General features: G+C 43.1%; 1 protein-coding gene across 4 annotated transcripts in view; it reads right to left on the bottom strand.

Annotated features, from left to right (window-relative positions):
- Positions 1-207: 207 nt before the first annotated feature.
- tnfaip8l1 (tumor necrosis factor, alpha-induced protein 8-like 1) overlaps positions 208-23,395 on the bottom strand; it is a 56,330-nt gene continuing 33,142 nt past the window's right edge. For 3 of the 4 annotated variants that reach the window (XM_048560215.2, XM_059638551.1, XM_048560213.2), the window contains exon 2: positions 208-2,890. In XM_048560215.2, the coding sequence (XP_048416172.1) occupies positions 2,325-2,885 (561 nt within the window). In that variant the 5' untranslated portion in view covers positions 2,886-2,890 and the 3' untranslated portion in view covers positions 208-2,324. Of the gene's footprint in view, positions 2,891-17,301; positions 17,379-23,395 lie in introns of those variants that run through there. The other variant, XM_048560216.2, reaches the window with a different exon arrangement.

The raw sequence follows: 23,395 nt of genomic DNA on the forward strand, positions 1-23,395 counted from the left end.
ATCACTTGAAATGGCCAACAAAGTGTCACAATTTTTCTTAGGTGGTTGAGACAGGGGAACCTCCCTCTCAGATCCTTCAGGCACACCTGAAGTGTCAGGAACACAGCAGGTTGCCCAGGAGACAGCCGAAGAGGAAACTGTTATCCACCCCCTTATGGTTTGCACATTGCCAAAGAGCAAATTGGAAAAATATGTTTTATTGGCATTGTTTATCATAATGCAGGCTCTGTAATGCAGGATTGTTCCCAGTGATGCAAATCAAGACAAACATCAGTTATTTCTCAAAGGCGTCAATTCAGCGAAGACTTGCTTTGGGATTACTGCCAGTGGCAGGACCTGCTCAAGACTGTGTTGCAGACCAGCAGAGCCCCAGTTCCCTGACTCCCTGCTGAGAAAAGCACTGAACCTTGATGCAGCCATTGCAAAGACTCCATGTAAACAGAGCCCGACTGCTATTGTATACGGAGAGGCTGGAAGCAGTGTAAAAGCCCTTGGGCTGTGTGAACCAGAAAATGTTTAAGTATGGTATTCAGTAAATTGCAACTCCTTAATCAACTCATAGTGCAGGTTGCAATTCCATTACATTAATCTAGCATTTCATTGGAGAATTCTCACATTGGGATTGTACTGCAAAATACATCTACAAATTTAATGAATTATTTTTGAAACAAAATAAAACAGATGTGGCTTTTTACAAACCTGGTGTTAAAATGGTCGCTTTTTTAATGTGCCCAGATAACAAGTGTTGCCACAATAATCAGGTCCTATGGCCATCAATGTTCAGCTCAAACTTGTCCTGGTCAACATCTACACTCACTTTCTCAGAGGGGCCACTGCTGGTGCTGCTCCCTCTCTCGAGGCAGGTGAAGCACTTCTAACGCTATTTAAGTAATCGAATAACTCTACAAATACCGTGTGGCTCAGCAAACATAAACTAGGCTTAGATTTAGCAACAGTACTGTTAGGGAAGTGACAATCAATAACTGAATAACAGAGGAGAGTTGAAGGAAAATTGACCATTTTTTGTCTGTGAACTTACAGTACAAATAAGTAAAGCAGAAAAGAGACAGAAATATAGATTAGAACCACATTATTGAAGCCATTTCACATTAAAACAGGTTCAAAAACCAATACAGGGTTCCTGCCACCCCCGCGCCCCCCCCCTCCCAAAAAAAAGGACTAGCAATTCAAATTGCGTCCAAGTGTAGAAAGTAGACAGGCAATCACCCTTAAATGGATCCAGGAACAATGTCTCAAAGCCTAACGAAAAGCCCTGTACATCGTTGCTGGTATCATTCTACCTCATATATAGTTGGTATATAATCATCTGACACTGGTGTTAAAAAGTCAACTGTACAAATCTGGAACAGCAACAGTAAGCGCACTTAACATTAGAATGAATTAATGGCTTCAGGCTAAAGCCACAGTTTTACTCAGTTGTTTTTTTTTATATCCTCGAGGCTGAGGTTCTGTAATTGTAAGACCATTTTTATGGTTCACAGTGGCTGAAATGTGCTTGACTGACGTGGCTTGCATCCTCCCTTGGCCATGTCCACCCTGAGTTTTATCCCTTCCTCCCTCCAAAAGGCACCAAATGTTACTGAAGGGAATCACTATGTATCTCAAGCACGCACCTGAGCCCAAGTAAGAAAAGTGGCCGGGCTGTTTGGCTATCCAATAAACCTGGCTAGAAACTGTGTGAAGGCTAGACTTGTACTGCTCCTGCAGCCAATCTGGAACTGTGACTGAATGCCCACTCACCCACCTCCTCACACTCTAGTCCAGGATGAGCAAGACAGGTTCTCATCTCACTCCTTCCATGGCCAAGGCCAGCTGGTTAGCCTAAAATAGTGATTGATGGACACGGCTAGTATTGTAAGCAAAACTGTTTGGGTCAGCACAGCTGAGTGCAGCCCCCTATGGGCTATTCACCCACCGGCTGGTCTGGAAACTGTGTATGTCCAGTGCATGCAAAAGCTATTTCCCTCACAGGGCCATGCTTAATTCCAATTATTTGGGCAAAGGGCTTGGCTTTAGCCTGCACCCATCTAAGGAAGACCTCTCTGTTTCTTGCAGAGCTGGACTGTGTATTACTGTGCAATCAGGCTTAGGAATTGGGTAGACCAAGGTTCAATGCCCTAATAATTAAGTGGATCCCTGTAGACAGATACTTCAGCATCAAACTGTGGTTTGGTAATGTTGCCATCAGTATGAAAAAAAGGAACCTCATCAAAACAAACATTTTTATGCTGCGCATTTTTGTTTTCAAAAAAGCCCTCCACCTTATAAGTGCACCCACTCAGTCATTCTCACAAATGCCCCAATCAAATGTTGCCTTCTTCGAGCATTTTGTTGACGCCTTCACAAAGCTTCTGCAAGTGTGCGCGGTAAGGCTCTGTGGGTCCGTACAGTGTGGCCAGGAATTCGCAGTTTGCAAAGTGGTTAAAGATGTGGTCGATGCGCCCGTGGGACTTGGATGTTAGGTGCCGTTTGATGGCCTGGTGCAGCAACTCCCTGCACTCGTTCAGGATATTTGCAAGAACGCGCCGATCGAACGTGAAGTCAATTTGGTGGAAGCTGACAGCTGTCATAGCCAACTGGTGGACCTTCTTGCGAAACTTGTCCACCAGCATCAGCTCGTCTGCATTGAACTGGTTGTTCCTGTAGAGAACCCCGAGTTTAACCACCACTTTTATGAGGTTTTTGATGACCTTCTGGGCTTCCTTTTTGTTTCTTGTATATTCCTTGGTTGCGTAGTAAAGTTCATCCAGGACCTCACTGCTTGTGTCATCGATGAAGATGTTGACCATGCTTTTGGACGCCATCTTGCCCAGGAGTTTCTTCTGTGCCTGCATGGCCAGGTTTTTAGTGTTGAAGACATCCATGCTCTCTGGAGAAGGAAACAAAAAACAATTCTGCATGATAGGTCATCAGAGCCAAGCCCTAAATCAAGGTACAAATACCACCACACCTTGCTGCCCCCCACCCACCCACTCACTCCTGCACCACTTTTTCTTGAATTACAGAAAATTATAGCTCAGAAACTTGCCGTTTGTCCCATTACGTCCTTGCACTCCCCAGTGCATGGTCTGTAGAATTGTAGGTTATGGCACCTCAATTTCATACTCAAGTACTTTTCAAGTTGTCTGTCTCAGATCCCCACTATCCTCTGGGTGACGATGACTTCCTCATCAAAATCCCTGAGAAACCTCCAAATCTTTGCCCCTTCAACCCAGGGCAATAGGATCTTCCTACTCATCTATCTGGAGCCTTCATTTTTATATACATCACTGAGCTCTCCTCTTAGCTTCTGCTGGTTTAAAGAAAAGCACCCTTCCTATCCAATTGTTTTCTTCATAACTAAAATTCTGAAGGCAAGGTAACTTTCTTATAGATCTCTTGTAGTCTAGTAAAAGGTACAAATTTCTGCAAAGGGATGACCAGGACTGCGTGCAGTTACGCTGTGGCCTGACCAGCAGTTTACAATATGCTGGCCTAACCTCCAAGCTCTTATATTCTATTCCTCGGTCAGTAAAAGCAAGAATCTTATTTGCCATCTTGATCATTTTATTACGTTTTGTCTCCTGAAAGTGCAAGGTTTTGTTCAATCTCGGATGCAGCCATTTTATTAGCCTCACTCAAGCGGCTTGTGTGTAAGAGTGGCCTTGCACAGTTATACAGTCTTCAAGCAATAACTACAAAAGGAGGCCACAGCTGATCTCTTCCTTGTCCAATAACTTCCCAGCCTTTTCCATCAATTCCACCACTAAAGAATCCTGGGGTTAATGGAGGTCAACTGTTTAAAAGTTGTTGGTCTTACTGAGGTTGACAGGTCAAGGCTTGAATGCCTGGCCTTTTTGTTTTGATATTGCAAGAATTTGATTTTTTTTTGCCCATTCCAGGCTGGTTTGGTCACCGACTGAACCAAGGTTGAGCAGGATTGAGTCAAGAACAAAAATAGAAATTGCTAGAAAAGCACAACAGGTCTGGCAGTGTCTGTGAAGAGAAATCAGAGTTAACGTTTCAGTTCATCTTCCTTAGAACACTCTGAAGGTTCAGTGTTGGAAAATCCCAATAATAGTCACATGCGGAAATACAGTACTTCTCAGTTACAAGTGCTGTAGTGTTTCCCCATTATTCAGACAAGGCTAGGAACTAATTGTTTGGTGAATACCTATCCCCAGGTGACATATTTCCATATCGGACTGCAGTCATGTGCTGACTAACAGTGCGTCAGTCGATTAATATCATTCACATGGAGAGCTGCAAGATATAAATTGAATGAAGCTCCAGCACTGAGTGTGAAGTGTGACTATTTGTAACTGATGGCAACCAGAAGACAGAACAGGCTTGTACAAAGGCTCTGCAACTGCCTGCTTGTGAAATGACTGATTCAGAGCCAAAACTTTTCCAAGATGTTTACATCAGCCCTTGTGCATGCTTCGCAGATGGTGCACAGTGCCTGCCAAAGATTATTTGGCAGATTTCGGAGGGCCCCCTTCCTAAATATCCATTACCCTACCTCCCAACGGGAAGCAAACAGGCAGATCACTAGGCACAAGGTTTGCTATTTCTCTGCATTGTTAAGAAACATTCTTAGCTATTACATAGACACAAAGGATTTGTGACTGGCAAATAGTATGCACCATGACATGAAGGGACCTGTCCTGACAGGTAAGCCAGTAAAGGCAAAGCTCAAGAATGTTACAATCATCACAAGCAGAACACAGAGCACACCGGAAGAAATTCCACCCAGTGTACTGTCGTGGGAAGATCCAGTTGAATTTATGATACATGTATGTTCAGAACATGTCGCTGTTCCAATTAAGGATCACTGATTCAGGACTGTCTAAGGTTTAAACACAAGACCTGAACCAATGGAATTTACAAATATAATCACGGGGCACAGATAGCTAGCCTTAACAGTGCACAGAATGATAGACAATGGCTTCTGCCTGCCTACTAGTGGCAAACCAACCAGATATCAGCTCTCCCAATTGTCCACTGGGAAAACTGAGCAGGACAAATGAAAGACCCGGCGTCATGCTGAGTGACCTCAACTTGTCTAATATCAGCCTGTCTGCAGGAAGCCTCGCTATCCTGTTCCTGGACGCAACTCAGTAACACCAACTGCAACAGACAATGAGTATGTTCTTTCAGATCGAGAAGAACCTCCACGTGTTGGAAATCGAACAGCAGCAGAAAATATAAGAAGCACGAAGAAGGTCAGAGAGAAAACAAATGAACATTTCAATTCAAAGCTATCATTGCCCTGACCTGAGTGCTGACAGAAGTTTGAGAGATTATATCCCACTCTAGACTTGAACACAAAATCTATCCCTTTGTGCAGTGCTGGGGAATACACCTAAGCCCCAGGTGAATATAAAGATCCCATGGCAAAACAAGAGAAGTTCATGCAGTAACTGGTCAAGATTTATCCTTAACCAACACCAGAAAAGGAACTTACCTGGTCATTAGTTATTTCACTACTGTTTATAGCAGCTGTGTGCAGTCTGGTTGCTGTTGTTCCTACATTATGACAGTCACTATACCACACAGGTTGTGAAATAAGATGTTCTGAGATTGTGAAGGAAGCTAAATAAATGCAAATTTGTCCTTTTGTCCTGTTTCTTTCATCAGTATAATCTAAAGTTTGTGTATCTTTTAATGCTGATTTCTATGGCATCATTCAAAAGGACAACATTGTATTCTTCCAGTTTCCTGGCAACAATCTTACACCAAACACTACTAGCATCAAATCACATGATCTGGCCATCTACCTTCCTAATGGGTGTAAATCAGCAGCTGGATTTGCCTAGATGTCAGAGAGAACACTGCACATGGGAAGGCTGCACTGAATGGTCTGCCAAGCTCCTCTTAAATCACAATCAAAACGTGCCACTGGGGGATAACTGACTGGCAATCTAATCCTGAACCCAAAGCCACAGGGCACAGTTTGGCAGAATCCGTACGACCATAAACTATTTATTTGACCCACCTGGACAATGACTCTTGCTGCTTTAACTTCTGCAGCACTCACTGCCTTCCATTTATTCTGGTCAAGGTGACATGCAGGAACTGTGTGAGTGGATGTTGGCAGGTTGTTTTGACACTGGGCAGGTAAGAAAGGGCATCACAACCAAGTCTATTCTTCCTCCTAGAGAAATGTTCGATGAGGACATTAAAGACAGCTGTGGGTCTTGCACCGGCCCAAGAGACATTATGGAAGGGTTTCCAAGGTGACTTTGGAGAGTTGGAATCTCCTGTGCAGAACGGTACAGATCTTGTCAGCAGCTGACACAACAGGGGAAGAGTGAAAGGGGTCTGTATCATTACGACCATGACTCGTAATGCAGACCACCGATAGGCATACTGAACTTTTAATTGCAATACGTACTTTCTTAACAAAGAGGAGACAAGGCCAAAAATTAACCATGGATATAAAAATCAGTGGCGGTCTGGAGAGGAATTCTGCAATGTCACACTTGTACAGAGTCAGGGCAAGTTCAAACAGAAAGGATAAAAGGCTGTCTACTCAATACCCTCTCACAAGAGGACAGGACGCCTCCTACAGATATGACTATCTTACATTTCCAGGGGTATCTATAAAAATGGGTTTAAAAGTGAGCTTTAACCCTGTTGGTGTGTGTTACTGGCCTGACATCCCAGTGTTAGGACTAGTGTGCTCTGAATGTTACAGTTGGAGAAGACCTATTAAATACCGCTGCACTGTGGGAAATTAGTAGTTGGCTGGTAGCACTTAGAGTGAGAGTGCCTTTTTCATCTGTCAAAAAGAAGCAAGGCAAAAGAATTCCACCTCAAAGCAAAGAATGTTGAAATCGACTGTTCAGTTGCTAATGTCAATAACATCGACTGCAATGACCACAACATTCTGTCTACCTTTCACAAGTGACCTGGACTGATCCCTTTTGAGAAAATGCTCTCTCTTTAGTCTCAATTCTTAGTTCTAATCTGTGGGTATATATGTTGCATTATTATTTCTTCATGTATTTAGTAACTGATAAATTCACCCTTTTGTTAACTCAAGGAAGTCTGGTTAAATTGGCTCATTTTAAGTTATAAAGTCATTTGTTCGGGGGGGGGGGAACGTGAGGGGATTCTTTGTAAATTAACCCTTTGCTACCAACTGAAGAGAATTAGCAAATGGAGAAGGGGAGCCAATTCATCCTTCATCTCCCGGCAGTGTAATGATTTGGGTATCCATTCTGGAATCCTCCTGAATTAGGGAAATCTGCTCAGGGCCTGGTCAAAACAGTATGGATTGTAATATTGACCCTGGGTCCAAATGCTTAGCTCACCCAGTACATTGGCCAATGTTTCCCGTTTTCATTTCTGTAGAAGAAGAGATTCACAGCAATGTAACAGCCCATTTTGTGTCTGCCTGCTGTTTGCTAAAACAATCCGACGTTAATTCCAAACCTGACCCTCTCCATGGTCTCCTACAGTTACAACGACACCAAATAAACCCCAAATCCTCAACTCATTGTCTTTGTTTGTAGGCCTCTCCTTTGCTATGTACTCATTCATTTGTCCTTTTAACATCTTTCCAATCAGGACTATTTATATCATCTAACAGTTTTTGTTAGGCAGTTCAAAAATGTTAAAAAGCTCCACTTTGCAGATCTGTTGCAACATCATTAATCTGAAATGCTAGTTCTGTTGATTTCTCTCTCACCTACTGCGTTTTCCAGATTTTTCATCTTGATTTCAGTTTTTCAGCATCCATAGCATTTTGTACCTTTTAAAATTAAATATAGAGCAATTGCAGTCATTTACCTATCAATTGCCTCTCAGAGATTGAGGCATCTGTGTTGGGTCTCTCCTCCCTTTCTCCCCAAAGCGTATGAACTTATTTACTTATTTTCAAGCCTCGAAAAACGTCGGGAACATTTACTTCTCTTTTTTTAAAACCAGATATGACGACTGAACTGTTGTGCATTCCAACTGTTTCTATTGGTAATTGACTGAAAGTTAGCCTACAGATGTAAAGGATAAAGCTCAGGCCTAGCTACCAAGATTCAGCCTAGGAAGAATGCAAAATAATGCAGAATGCCGCAGTCAGTTATCTGGTTCATCTTAGCGAAGACATACTTGGCCTTGGAGAATCCAGGAACAGTTAGGATTGAGATTTGATGTGGCACTGAGGAAATATTCCCAGGAGTGTTTATGCGACGAGCAATTTGATCAAGAAGTTAATTTTGAACAAAAGGGAATGTGCAATGCAGATGGGGAATAATTCCTGTCCTCGCCCTCCTGTAAAATGATTAGCAAATACAGATCAAAATCAGTCGCACTATTTAAAGTAAGGGACAAAAATACTCACCCAGAAAGTAAAGAGAACATTCAGGAAAGTAGAATTAGATGGTTAAAGTGCTGTCATAGCTAATAAATTGATGAATCAGAATAAAGACAAAGTGGCAATTCCTACTTTAACACCAATAAAGTATGTATTTGAGAAAGTACTGGGAAATTAAGAGGTGTGGGGCTAAGAGTAGAAGAGGAAGATACTATCTTCCTAGAGCTAGCAAACTCAAGAGAGAGAAATTCCAGTCATTTCTGGTTTGGATTCTGTGGTAGTTATGTTTCCCACAAAAATTACACAGGAGTATTTCACACTGTGACATTTGATCAATGAAGGATAATGACCACACGACTATAGCCCCTGTTTTCTCAGAAGAATACTACAGTTTGCGACTGTGGTAGATTCAGCTAAGGGAAGAATGGGAGGACACTCAAGTGGATCAACACAGACATGGAATATAATATTTTGGAAAATTTAAACTGATTATTTGGTGGATTGAGAGAGTGTTTTATTAAATGATTTATACTTGCCCATTGGGATAGATTCATCCAAAGGCAACTTTGAAGTGGTGAGATTCCCAAGGACTGAATAGGAATAAAACAAGGGGCTGCTCTCTCGGGACAGCTACAAAATGAGAAACAGGTTTCAGCCCAACTAGAAAGTAAATGAAGTTGAAATGCAAATGAGTCATGATTCAATTGATTAGCCACTGAACAGCGCCTCATCTGTTGTAAGAGATTGGCTAAAAGATCCCATGAGAGCATTTGAACAGGAGCAGAGGAATTATCTAAAGTACTGGCCAATATTTATCCCTCAATCAACATCACCAAAGTAGCTTATTCAATCTTGAACACAATACTGTTGGTGGGAACTTATTATGCACAATTTATTATTTTTTTAACATTACAACAGTTATTATGCTTCAAGCCTTAACTCACTGGAATAAGGCACTTAGGGAGATCCTGTGATCATGCAAGGAGCTACATAAATGCAAGTCCTTCTTTCAGATTTAAGAAACGTTCAAAAGGCTCAGTGAGCTTCACTATTCCCTAATATGTGTCTCCTTCCCTGGCCAGAATACAGAGGTCAACAGGCAGCCCCAGCTGAGATCAGTCAGTTTAGTGTTGACGAAGGAATGAAACATTCTGATCTACCATAGCTAGCAAAATGTGGAGCTGCGTGAACACAGCAGGCCAAGCAGCAGCTTAGGAGCACAAAAGCTGATGTTTCGGACCATTCTTTGCAGTTTCTTAACTGAGAGAGTTACAGCTTCAATATTCAATCCTGGCATTTGCTTGTCAGGCACCACACAGTTCCCCCGCTTCCGTGCTCCTGACTGCTATCCCTACAGGACAAGGTATTCAATATAATGAAGCAAAAATGTCAAATTAATTATCCAAGTGAGAACCAGGCCGAATAAAGCAAAGTTCAAAGGGAATGTGATAAAAAGGAAATAAGAGATACAAAAAGTGAGGCAAGATTAGCGGCTAACAAAGGGAATCTACAGGTATACAAATAATAAAAAGGGCAGCAAATAGAAGGTTTGGAAGATCAGGATTCAAAATGGTATCTACAGGGAAGGAGAGGGTATGCCAGAATTATGAAGTGAATTCTGTGCATTTTTTTTTAGTAAGGAAGTTATGATCATCATAGTGAAAAAGAAGGTAGTTAAAAAATTCGATAGGCTACAATTGATTTGTAATAATAGTGTAGGAAGGCTGCTTAAAGTTGAAAAATGGCCAGGGATCAGATGGGATACATTGAAAATACTGGTGGAAACAAAGTTTAGAAATCAGCCATAATCTTACAATTCTTTTTAGAAAAGGGTGCGTGCTGGAGGATTTAAAAACAGCAAATTTCATGCCTACTTTAAACAATGAACATAATGTAAACCCAGCAATTACAGGCCAGTTGGCTTAATCTTGGTGACCTGAAGGAAATGACAATTTGTGAGAAAATTAGCAGTCACTTGGACAAGTAGAGAATAGGGGAAGCCAGCACAAAACCAAATTGGGTTCAACTAACTTGATTGAATTTTTATGAGGAGGCAACAAAAGTGATTAAGGAGGGCAAGACAGTTGATGCAGCATACATGGATTTCCAAAAGATATTTGAAAAAAAGGGGCAGTTTAGATACAATTATCTAAATAATGGAAAACAGATGTTTCTTCTTCAGAGTGCTTAAACATATACAGCCAGGTTCAGCGAGGGTACGAAAACCAGAGTTTTTTTTGACATAAGAGTGGCGTGGAGTGGGTGTTCTGGGCACAGATTAGGAATTTTCAGAAAACACAAAACAAAGAAATATTGTGAGGTGGATAATGATACACTCCAAGAGCACATTGGCAGACTAGCAGGCAAATAACAGACAAAGATCTGCTCCGGGAAGTGTGGAGTGCTAATTGATTTGAACGAAGAATGAGGTGAGGGAATTTCCAGTAAATTGAACAATTCTACAGGGAATAAAGGAACAAAGACACCCGCAAGTATATGCCCACAAATCAGTGGAAGAGGCAAGACGGGTTTAAGGATGTGATTTAAAAGACATGTAAGGCACCAGGGTTTGTAAATTGAGGTACAGCTGAAAAGCAAGAAAATGATGAACCTTTATGAAACCTTCATTCTAAACCAGCATTATATTTACATTGCTCATTTAATATAATTAAACATCCAAAGGCTCTTCACTTAGAAAATGAAATAAAATGCTGAGCCACATAATGAGATATTTATTTTATAGATGTTTCATAGAATCCCCACAGTGTGGAAACAGTCTATTTGGCCCAACAAGTCTCCCCTGACCTTTGAAGAGCATCCCTCTCAGACCCACCTCCCTACCCTACCCCTGCATGGCCCATAGCTAATGCACCTAACCTACACAATCCTGAACACAATGGACAATTTAGCATGGCCAATCCACCTGACTTGAACATTTTTGACTGAGGACTAACATTATTATTATAGAGGTAGGTTTTAAGGAGTCACTTAATGAAAAGAAAGCAAGATGGATGAGGGAAAGGGGAACAGGGAATATATTCTAGAGGTCAGGCCAAGGCAGCCAGTGTCATAGTGAAGTGATTAAAACTGGGGACCCCCAAAAGGCCAGAATTAGTCGAATACAGTTACCTTTGAACATTGAGGGTCGGGAGCACATAACTGAGATAGGGAACGTGATGCTATGGAGGAAATGAAAACAAGGAAAATCATTTTAAAACTAAGTTGTCACTTGATTGGGAGTTAATGTAGGTCAGGCAGTACAGGACTGATTATGCTCAGGATTTGATGGGATTAGCAAAAGCTCTGCTGTCCCTAAATTTGCAGAGGGCAAAATGTAGGAGAGCAACCAGAAATACATGGAGATAGTCAAGTTTATAGGTAACGACAGAATGAAGAAAGGCTCCAGCAGCATGAGCACAGATGGAACAAAGTTGCACAATATTACAGCTGAGGAAAGAGATAAATATTGAGCACCAATAGAGGAGTTACCCGAGACTGGTGATTTCAAGATGTGTGTCATCAGTGTACATGTGAAAATCAACAGCGTCTTCAGTAGATAACAAAGTGTGGAGCTGGATGAACACAGCAGGCTAAGTAGCATCTTTGGAGCACAAAGGGGCCTACAGCCTTTAATCAGAAAAGGGGGATGAGGAGAGGATTCTGAAATAAATAGGAGGGGGGGGAGGCGGATCGAAGATGGATAGAGGAGAAGATAAGTGGAGAGGTGAGGAAAAGTGGGGAGGTAGGAGGGGATAGGTCAGTCCGGGGAGGACAGACAGGTCAAGGGGGCGGGATGAGATTAGTAGGTAGGAAATGCAGGTGCAGCTTGAGGTGGGAGGAGGGGATAGCTGAGAGGAAGAACAGGTTAGGGAGGCGGGGATGAGCTGGGCATCTTCAGTAGACTTTGCCAACTGACAGCATGTATGTAACAAACAGAAGACAGTTATGTATCAATCCTTGGTAGTCAAATAGTCTGTTAGTGATTTTCTGGCTACGATTAGGTATATAACAATGGAATCATGTTCCACTCAAATGGGAAGCATTGGAATATCTTTGACCTCAAGTGGAATATTATGCTACATCCCATGCATCACATTTGAGAATGATATGAACACTTTAGTGTTAGTACAGAAACAACATACAAGTGTTTAATCCTCATCCCTAGAGCCAGTTAAATGGGGAGATTGAAAAAGCATGTGGCTGTTCTCCTTACAGTAGATTTGGCACAGCTGTTTATAATTGTGAGGGATGTAAAAGAGTTGATAGAGGTTTTCACATTGGCAGAAACTTTCAAGAACCAGAGGGCACAGGCGGCAGTCAAAAGAAACAATGGTGACGTGAGGAGAAACTTTTGTTCTTAAGTGGCAAGTTGTCAGGATTTGGAATGCACTGTCCCAAGTGTGTCAGTCACACATAGCCATTTCCATTTTAAAAGCTAAGTACCTGCCATGATGTATTTTACTGGGCTAAGCTGAAGAGGCAGGAAAGTGGTCAGAGAAAGCTGATACATAGTCAATGGGCAGAATGGCCTTCTTTTGTGCTGTAACAATTTTGTTAATTTGCTGCTCAGGGATTGTTAGAAGCAGGGAATTAAAAATAGCAACAGATAGACAACCAACCAATGATTTGGAATTGAGTTCCTCTCTAATGCTACTATTGATCCAGGCAAACTGAAAGCTGCTTTTCACTTGATTCACATGGACATTCTGTGTTTGAAACACTGGATAAGTTTCATACCTACATTAACGGGCAGGCAGTTTTAAAGACCATGACCATCAGTTTCCATTAATTATTATTGATTGCCATTCTGTGATGGGTGTCCGGCTGTACAGTCTGGGTTTCATCTACTTTAAACTATTGTCACAGCCAAAAATAAACTTACATTCAGACTTCCCACACAGGAAAGAGCCCTTGGCTATTTGTAGCTTAAAGACACGCAGTGGTCATTATGGAAGTACATGATGACTAACATCCTACTGTACTTCAACAGACTACTATTGAGGACTGCCTCACCAAGGTTGATGGAACAAGGCTATTTTTAGTCTTTGTTTTAATAAATTGCAACGAGCCAAAGACACACTGAAAAAGATATCAAGTTGTCATTAAACTTATATGGCATCAATAGAAACTTGGATAATGCTAATCGAATGCCCAAGGTAGACGTGATTCGAAAGCCATCTGGAGTGAGATTCCCCTTCTTAGCATATCTTCCTTTAGGATCAGGGTCAGTCTTTGCCCGTGCATTTGGACAGACATAGTTTCACTCTAACATGACTGCTGTAATGTTTAAAAAAAATCTAAAGAACAGCAGATGCTGGTAATCAGAAATACAAACACGAATACCTGGGGAAACTCAGCAAACATGGCAGCATGAGTGGAGAGAAAGTGGAGTTAACATTTCAGGTCCAGTGACCTTCTTCTTCAGAACTGACCGTAGCTAGGAATGCATTGGAGTATACACTGGAGATGGTAAAGTGGCAAGGTTTGTTGGGTGGGGGATGGGGGGGGGGGGGGGGGTTGGGGCAGGTGGTGGTGTTGCTGTCGAGCAGTAAACGATAGGCAAAGACGGAGCCCAGAGGGAGAAAAACTGCTGGACAGACAAAAGAGTGGGTAGAGGTCAGCCTATAGCTGCTACTGGGGACCATTAGTGGCTGACAATGGGCTGTTTGTGGAAGCAGCCCACATGATGACAAGGCCTGGCAAGTCGTTGTCAGGATAAGGACATGGGAGGATAAGGACATGGGAGAAAGGGCCCAGAACCTAAAATTACTGAGCTTGATATTGAGTCCTGAGGCTGCAGGATCCCAAGTGGCAAATGAGGTGCAATGTAAACGCAGCCTGAACCCCGAGCCAAGGTTTGACCTGACGCCAGGGAAATATCATCTGGGAGAAAGCAATTTTATTCCTCCTCTCTTTGGAATATATTCCTTCTCTGGCATCTAACTTGTGCTATGTACATTTGGTGACAACACTGCTTTATATTGAAAGTAAACTTCGAGTGCATGTATCCCAAAAACAAGCCTCCAACTGGAACAATCTCAGCTCAACAGCTGAGAGGGGTTTCAGGCAGTTAGTTGTGAACAGTACATTGATTTAACTTGCTGCACCTACGTGTTAGTGCTGGGAATGCTGCAGTGGCATTCTCTGCATTCACATAGGTGTGGAATTTCAGATGCAAAAACAAGCTCTTTAGATAACAGGAAACAACATGCCTTGCAAAACTTTACCGAGCTGGAGTATGTACTGTACACACTGACAATTCCAAACTTTTTGATCATTCCAGCTTCAGGTCAGTTCATTTTGAATTGTTTGGGGGAACTGACAGACATGGGATCAGCAGGTAATGATTCAAGTACATCTACGGTATAGAGCCTAGCCCAGGTTTGGCACACACCAGTGCAATACAGCCATAAAGCTGGATATGCCATCTTTCAGATGGGACATTACTCGTAGGCAGAGCCTTCATGTTCAAGCAGGTGTTAAAAATCCCAAGGCACTACTCAAATTCAAGCAGGAATCTGTCCTTGTGTCCTAGCCAATGTTTCTCATCAACCATCAGATGGAATTGCTCATTCATCTTACTGTACGCCATGACCTTCCTCATAAACAATGATCACCACCTTCACCAACCTGAATAAAAGTTACTTCAATTCCCCAACTCACTCATTGTGTGAAAAGTACATTTCTAATTGCATTTGTTTGAAAGGTGCTGTATAAATAGTTAACCGGGTTGCGTGCAAAATAGAGGGAAGGAACAGGATTATGGTTTGAATTTGCATGTTTCTACAAATACAAATAATTGCATTCCCTGCTTACGGATTTCTCAACGACAAAACATACAGAAGTAAATAGATTTAAGATATGCATTATTTTAATGAAAAGACATTCACATCGTACTTTGGAAATTTCCAGATAGTCCTTTTAAATACCAACACTCAGCAGTAGTAGAGATAGTAAGAACTGCTGGAGTCTGAGATAACAGTGTCGCGCTGGAGGAACACAGCAAGCCAGGCAGTATTAGAGAAGCAGGAAAGCCGACGTTTCGGGTTAGGACACTTCTTCAGATATGGGGGAGGGGAAGGGGCCTCTGAAATGAAGAGAGAGGGGTGTAGTGATAGCAGTTAGATTGTGGTGGGGATTGGTCAGCGGAGGTAGGAGGAGCTGATGGACGGGAGAGAAGACGGACAGGTCAAGGAGGCAGGTGTAGCACCTCCTGTGGTTGCAGAGAAAGGTGCCGGGGGTGGTGGGGCTAGTGAGAAATGTGGAGCAGACGAGGGAGTCACGGAGACAGTGATCCCTCTGGAAGGCAGATAAGGGTGTGGGGGGAAATAACAATGCCGCTTGTAAAGTGGAGCAACAGCACCTCATATTCCACCTTGGAAGCCTGCAACCCAATGTGGACTTTACTTGCTTCAAAATCTCCCCAACCACCAACCTCATCCCAAGACCAGCACACCCCACCCCCATCCCCACCTTCTTTACCTGTCCATCTTCTCTCCGCCTATCCTCTCCTCCCACCTCACTGGCCTATTTATTTCGAACCCCTTTCCCTCCCCATTTCTGAAGATGTCTCAGCAGTGCCTAGAGTTTAACAGGCAACTTAACACATGTTGAATTATGCAGCAAAAGACTTTTAGAGATTTATAAGAGAGTTTTATTGTAAATGTATAGCTTGGCACAAACACCGGGTTATCTATTTCCCTTCTGGATCCTTTCTCCTCCCCGCTGTGGGAGAAACCTAACACTTTAAAACAAAGTAACCCTCCACCAATCACAAGCATGACCCACCAGCAGCAGTGGAAGTAGGGGCAGGGTAGGAAGAGGGAGAAGGGATTAAAATAAGATGGAGTTCAAGGATGGGAGACAGTTTTGTTTTTATTTTAAATTGTCACCAAATTACCCAGGTCTCTAAAATGTTGATTAACAGGATAGGGAAAGAGGGAGGGGATTGAATTAAGAATGGAGTTGCAGGGGAGAGAAAGGTGAGAGGCAGGGACACTATCCACTCTATTACAAGAGCTCTCAGAAACTGATTCCCTCAGAGATCTTTCTTTTTACAAGTTTTCTTAGCCTGCATTCAGATTTTATGGTCTACTTGTGTTCTCTGGTAACCCAATGAGGACCATCACGTCATTCAAAGAACATGAGAGAAGGGCTAGGAGTCTTGCATGCAATTTTGACTGGCTAGCCAAAGTTTCCAGAAAGTCTCTAACTTTGTCAATTTCATCAACACATTGTCAAAACAACATTTAAATTCCCAAAGCACCTTCATCATCCACAATCTATTGGACCAAATATTATAAGCAACTAAAGTAATAGCCAGTATGACCAAAATTATGACCTCAAGGGAGGAATTAATTGGTAATGCATGATAAATAGTTAGTGAGTAGTTATTGCTGAACACAGAAGGCAGGTGTAAAAGTCAGATTTTGCCAAATATTTAAAGCATGTCATCACACCAAGAGAGAAAATTCATGGTTATCACTTTCTCGATAACAAATGGTCATTGGTCCACATGAACTAACCAGCCAAGTGTCCTTATTCGAAGGCCTTTAACACATCCTGCATTTTACCACATCCACAAACTAGACTTGGCTACTGCAACGCTCTTCGTTCTCACCCTCCACTAATATTGATCCAGCTTCAAGTCACTTCTCCTGATTCCAAGTCTACTTTCTTTACTCCATTCTGTGAGGCAACTTGAAATGTTATTGTTTTGATCAACGCTTCTGTATAACTGCAAGTTGTTGGAGATCCTTCTTTTAAGACAGCTTCCCTTTTGTATTGCAAGATCAAAGCTCTTCTAATGTGATCTCTTACTTCATTGCCTAACACCTAGAATCAGACTTAATGCATGAAATTTAGGCCACAGAAACAGACCACTCAGCCCAACCTGCCACTGCTAGCGTTTGTGCATCATTTGAGACACCTCCTGCTCCAGATATCAGCAGATTCTCCTATTCCCCCTTCTCTCAAGTACTTACCTGTCTTCCCAAAATATGTATCCACATTTAACTACTGTCAATGTGTAGGAGGTTCCACATTCAAACCTGTGTAAGGAAATCTCCCCTACATTCTATATTAGGTTTATTTGGGACTGAGTTTGTGATCTCCTGTTTTGTAAGTTCTCTTTTCATCCCTTCCAGTACATAAGTATTATTCTTGTGGCATGGTAACCAGAACAGCAAACAGTACTCAATGTATTGTGCACTGTAAAAATGTTACCACACAGTTACGACGTAGGGTTGTAATTTGAATGCGAGGAGGGAGCTGAGGCTGTGGGCTAGAAGGAATGGTGTAGTGTACCACTTCTAGGTAGCGTACAAACCCCTCAGCAGGTTCCTAGCCTTCTTAACAATTTCTAAGTAAGCTTTTCCCTCTCAATTCGTAATATCTACAGGCTAGTTTGATTTTTATCTCATGTATTTCCATCTCCACAGTTCACAATTCATTGCCAATATTACAAAACTATTCTTTGTTTGATGAATGCAATTTAACACCTTGTTATTCACTGACCACTTAGGGGAAAAAAAAGGCTTCATTGATTCCTTTACAGCAGATTCAAAAGGTTGTTTCTCTGATGTGCCATTTCTGTTACAGACACCTATTATATTTCTACTCTTGCTCTGAGGCATTGCTGTACTATAAAGAAACATTTGTTACCATGCTAACATTGCTAGAGTGAGGAGGTGATTCTCAAACAGAAACTCATCATTTTTATGTGCTGCTGATTCTGTTTGTATTGACCTGTTCCTCTTATCACTACTAACAGAACCTGCTCAAAGCCACATATTTGGGAATAACTTTGACAAGACAAATCAGATTGAGAATGCTTGCCCAGCCCATCGTGAAATACCCTGCAGTCGATCACATCTTTCAAACTGTATCAAAATATTTAAGACAATTCCAAAAACTTTTCACTCCAGTAGGTAACCAAAAAGTCTATTGCACGCGTGGATTACTATATGCTGAGAGCTCACCATTGGCATTAAATGTATCAGCAACAATTTCATCCAATTGTCATAGTGTAAGTTAAAACAGTCACTGGGTATACACCAGAGATAACGGGAACTGCAGATGCTGGAGAATCCAAGATAACAAAGTGTGGAGCTGGATGAACACAGCAGGCCCAGCAGCATCTTAGGAGCACAACAGCTGACGTTTCGGGCCTAGACCCTTCATCAGAGAGCATCTTTTTTGGATCACATGAGTTGCTATCACATTAGAAATGAAAGTCAAGACTGTACTCCCTCACTTTGAGCAAATTCTAGCTCTTGAAGGGAGGTGAACGAGAGTGGATCTTATAGAGGTATACAAGATGCTTGGTGTATACCCAGTTAATAAAGTGTGAAGCTGGATGAACACAGCAGGCCAAGCAGCATCTCGGGAGCACAAAAGCTGACGTTTCGGGCCTAGACCCTTCATCCCACTTCCTACAGACAAAAGGGGTGGCCATGGGCACCCGCATGGGCCCCAGCTATGCCTGCCTCTTTGTAGGTTACGTGGAACAGTCCCTCTTCCGCACCTACACAGGCTCCAAACCTCACCTCTTCCTCCGTTACATTGATGACTGTATCGGCGCTGCCTCTTACTCCCCAGAGGAGCTCGAACAGTTCATCCACTTCACCAACACCTTCCACCACAACCTCAAGTTCACCTGTGCCATCTCCAAAACATCCCTCACCTTCCTGGACCTCTCAGTCTCCATCTCAGGCAACCAGCTTGTAACTGATGTCCATTTCAAGCCCACCGACTCCCACAGCTACCAGAATACACCTCTTCCCACCCACCCTCCTGCAAAAATTCCATCTCCTATTCCCAATTCCTCCGCCTCCACCGCATCTGCTCCCAGGATGAGGCATTCCACTCCCGCACATCCCAGATGTCCAAGTTCTTCAAAGACCGCAACTTTCCCCCCACAGTGGTCAAGAATGCCCTTGACCGTGTCTCCCACATTTCCTGCAACACATCCCTCGCACCCCGCCCCCGCCACAACCGCCCAAAGAGGATCCCCCTTGTTCTCACACACCACCCCATCTACCTCCGGATACAACGCATCATCCTCCGACACATCTGCCATCTACAATCCGACCCCACCACCCAAGACATTTTTCCATCCCCACCCTTGTCTGCTTTCCAGAGAGACCACTCTCTCCGTGACTCCCTTGTTCGCTCCACACTGCCCTCCAACCCCACCACACCCGGCACCTTCCCCTGCAACCGTAGGAAGTGCTACACTTGTCCCCACACCTCCTCCCTCACCCCTATCCCAGGCCCCAAGATGACTTTCCATATTAAGCAGAGGTTCACCTGCACATCTGCCAATGTGGTATACTGTATCCATTGTACCCGGTGTGGCTTCCTACACATTGGGGAAACCAAGCGTAGGCTGGGGGACCGCTTTGCAGAACACCTCCGCTCGGTTCGCAATAAACAACTGCACCTCCCAGTTGCAAACCATTTCAACTCCCCCTCCCATTCTTTAGATGACATGTTCATCATGGGCCTCCTGCAGTGCCACAATGATGCCACCCGAAGGTTGCAGGAACAGCAACTCATATTCCGCTTGGGAACCCTGCAGCCCAATGCTATCAATGTGGACTTGACCAGCTTCAAAATCTCCCCTTCCCCCACCGCATCCCAAAACCAGCCCAGCTCTTCCCCTCCCCCCACTGCATCCCAAAACCAGCCCAGCCTGTCTCTGCCTCCCTAACCTGTTCTTCCTCTCACCCATCCCTTCCTCCCACCCGAAGCCGCACCTCCATTTCCTACCTACTAACCTCATCCCACCTCCTTGACCTGTCCGTCTTCCCTGGACTGACCTATCCCCTCCCTACCTCCCCACCTATCTTCTTTTCTCTCCATCTTGGGTCCACCTCCCCCTCTCTCCCTATTTATTTTAGAACCCTCTCTCCATCCCCCTCTCTGACGAAGGGTCTTGGCCCGAAACGTCAGCCTTTGTGCCCCTCTGATGCTGCTTGGCCTGCTGTGTTCATCCAGCTCCACACTTTATTATCACACTTTGTTATTTTGGATTCCCTAGCATCTGCAGTTCCCATTATCACTGGGGCTAAGTAGTTTTGGATATACTTAGACCATGCCATTTATCCTCTAGTTCCTTGGTGCTCTTTGTCTGCAAGTAACATGTCTGACTACTAACAAACTCTTACCAAGTTAAAGCTCCTTTAACTGAGACTTCACAGGTGCTTTCCTTATGAGGCACATTTCGAAGACACTGCTGAAGATATTCTCAGATATCAGCAGGGTAAGTCTCTGATCAGAAAATGGAAGCCACAAACACAAGCATTACCATCTCTCTATGCCTTCAGGACCCATCTAGGAAAACAGTGCCCAATCAGGATGGCTATATCAATTCACCAAAGACAGGAGTGCATGGCTGGGCAGTTGGTCACATGTGGATCACTCCAGGAACTCTGTCCAATCAGAATTCACAACCCTAGCAACCATTTAACCACAGGAATGCATGCTGGGTTATTTCAAGGTTGTCATTGCTGGATCTGCTCCTCCAGCTGCAAAGGGAAAATTCCAAGTGCTGATATCCTCACCTAACACTGAATTAGGTCCCAAAACAAATAGGAACTAAAATAACATTTTAAGTACACTTAATTGAGCCAAATGCTTTACTCTGTATAGATTGTAAAACTGTCAATGTTGTACCGTCTTTCTAGCTTCCCTGTCCAACTTTGCCTTGAACTTTACACGCTGGAAATTATCTATGAACAACTAAATTTAAGCTGAACAGGTGGAAAAGTGTGTGGTGTGGGGCATCTAGTTTATTTATGCCCAGGACTGTAGTGCAAAAGCAGGGCAACTGGCACGTGTGCAGACTAAAAGGATTCAGAAACCAAACTGAAGTATGGAGGATGGTCTACAGTACATTAAAAGGCCTCAGGAATGGTCAGGCTAGGGAGAAGTAATCATAGTAATGAATCCAAATGCACTGTCTTTAGGCAAATATTCAAGCTCATAGAGAAAATTGTGAACAGATTAGATTGAGGGGAATTACCTCAGGCTGGTGAATGTTTGCAGTGGACTTCAAATTCAAAGCAAACAAATTTAGAACAATGTAGTATTTGTTGAACTTTGGAGGTCAGACCGATGGCCGAGTTGTCATGGTCGGAGTTGAGGCACAGTATAAATGGAGTTTTACTTTATAACCAGCTGCAGAATACCAGACCTAGGAATCTGAGTAACAGGGGTACATGTCTGGTCTGTAAGCATGATCTGCCATTCAGTTAGATCACAGCTGAGCTACAACTCAACTGCAATTACTTGCCTTTGGTCCATTCATCTTGTATTGATAGCATTATCAAGACATAAAACTCCAAATAATTCTGGATTTACAATCTTTTTGGAGGACAGTTCTCCAGCTTTTCAGTGTTTATGGTGTGGAAGAATACTTTCTGTCTTTGTTGCTAAATGGTGAAGCTTGAATAATATTATGTTCTTTCATTCTTGATTCCCATACCCCCTCCCCATCTCCAAGAAACCAGTTTCCCGTTATTTACCCTATTGAATCCTGTTAACATTGTAACCTATCAGCAAATTTATGACATTTTTTCCAAGGGAATTGCCATCTGGGATTTCATCTATTCCTGAAAGTTTCTTCACATGACTGGGCCTTCTGCTCCAGCCAATTGTCATACCATCACATTCACCCTGTCACACACTGCCTTCCCACGCCAACCAGAAAGCAAAAAATATTTATGACCCTATCAGGGCCTGCTTCACCATAAGCCAAACAAACAGTGTTTTCTTTTTCCTATTTTCAGTACCTTTACATCTAGCAAAGAGAACTGTTCAAAGAAAATTACAAAGCAAGAGTCAAGTTTAAAAAAAAAATTCCTACGGCTTTTCCCCAGAGTTGTACAAAGCACTGCACTGGAGCGTTGGCCAAGCTTATGAAATCTCAAATTTTAACCTTCAATATCCTGACACAGCTCTAGATAATAATATTTCATTCTGCAGTTCAAAACATTCCCAACCTTGATGAACTATTGATCAAACATATAAAACGTAGACAGAAGAATCTGTGCTCACAGCCCTTCAGTACAAGGTTCATCGGTCAGCACCGCTGCCTCACAGCACCAAAGGTTTCAGGTTCGATACCACCATTGGGCAACTGTCCGTGTGGAATTTCCATGTTCTCCCATGTCTGAGTGGGTTTCCTGCCACGGTCCAAAAGATGTGCAGGTTAGATGGGATTGACCATGCTAAATTGCCCATGGCATCCAGGGATGTGCAGGCTAGGTGGGCTAGTCATGGCAAATGCAGCATTACAGGGATAGGGTAGAGATTAATCTAGGTGGGATGCTGTTTGGAGGGTTAGTGTGGACTTGACGGGCTGAATGGCCTGCTTCCACACTGTAGGGATTCTATGATTCTATAACTGGAAAGAGGAGGACATTCTGAAATTGAACTAAATTTGGAATACTCACTCAAAGCCAAGTCAGGAACTCGTTTGGGAGCAGTGTGCAGCCTCACTGTGAATTGTTAAGATGGATAGCGGGCTGCCATCATGAGGAAGGCATCCTGACTCTGACCGCCCTGAGCAGCTGCCTGACTGTATCCAAGCTCCTGGGTTGGTATTCCAGGCTGCCCTTGACTTCTTGTGCTGTGACCACCTGACCAAAGGTTATCCTGTTTGACACCACTGAACCCACTGACAACCGTAACAAGCTTCTCAGCTTTGTGTCTGCATTCAGCCAAAGGCAGGACAGAAGTAACGTGAGCCTGGTTTCTCTAACGAAGGGGGTAAAAAGCAAATAGGCGAGGCAATGTAGAGTAGGGATACTGTGAATATCCAGACAGTTTCAAAAGACCCCCAGACATGCAGCCTGGTCCAGTCCATGAACAGCCTGAATCTCCTTCAGCACAGAATATTCTCGCTCCAACATTACATTGATAGCTGCCAATGGAGCCTGCTGTACACTGAAGTGCAGAAGTATCCTGAAAATGAAGCAGAGTGTGCCACAAGGGGGTTTTAAGAGGCTGGCATGTATTAGATGCCAATGTGACTCATTTCAGGATAGATGTGGCTGGTACACACGGAGCATA

Source organism: Stegostoma tigrinum, chromosome 30 (genome assembly GCF_030684315.1).
Source record: "Stegostoma tigrinum isolate sSteTig4 chromosome 30, sSteTig4.hap1, whole genome shotgun sequence".
NCBI lineage: Eukaryota > Metazoa > Chordata > Chondrichthyes > Orectolobiformes > Stegostomatidae > Stegostoma > Stegostoma tigrinum.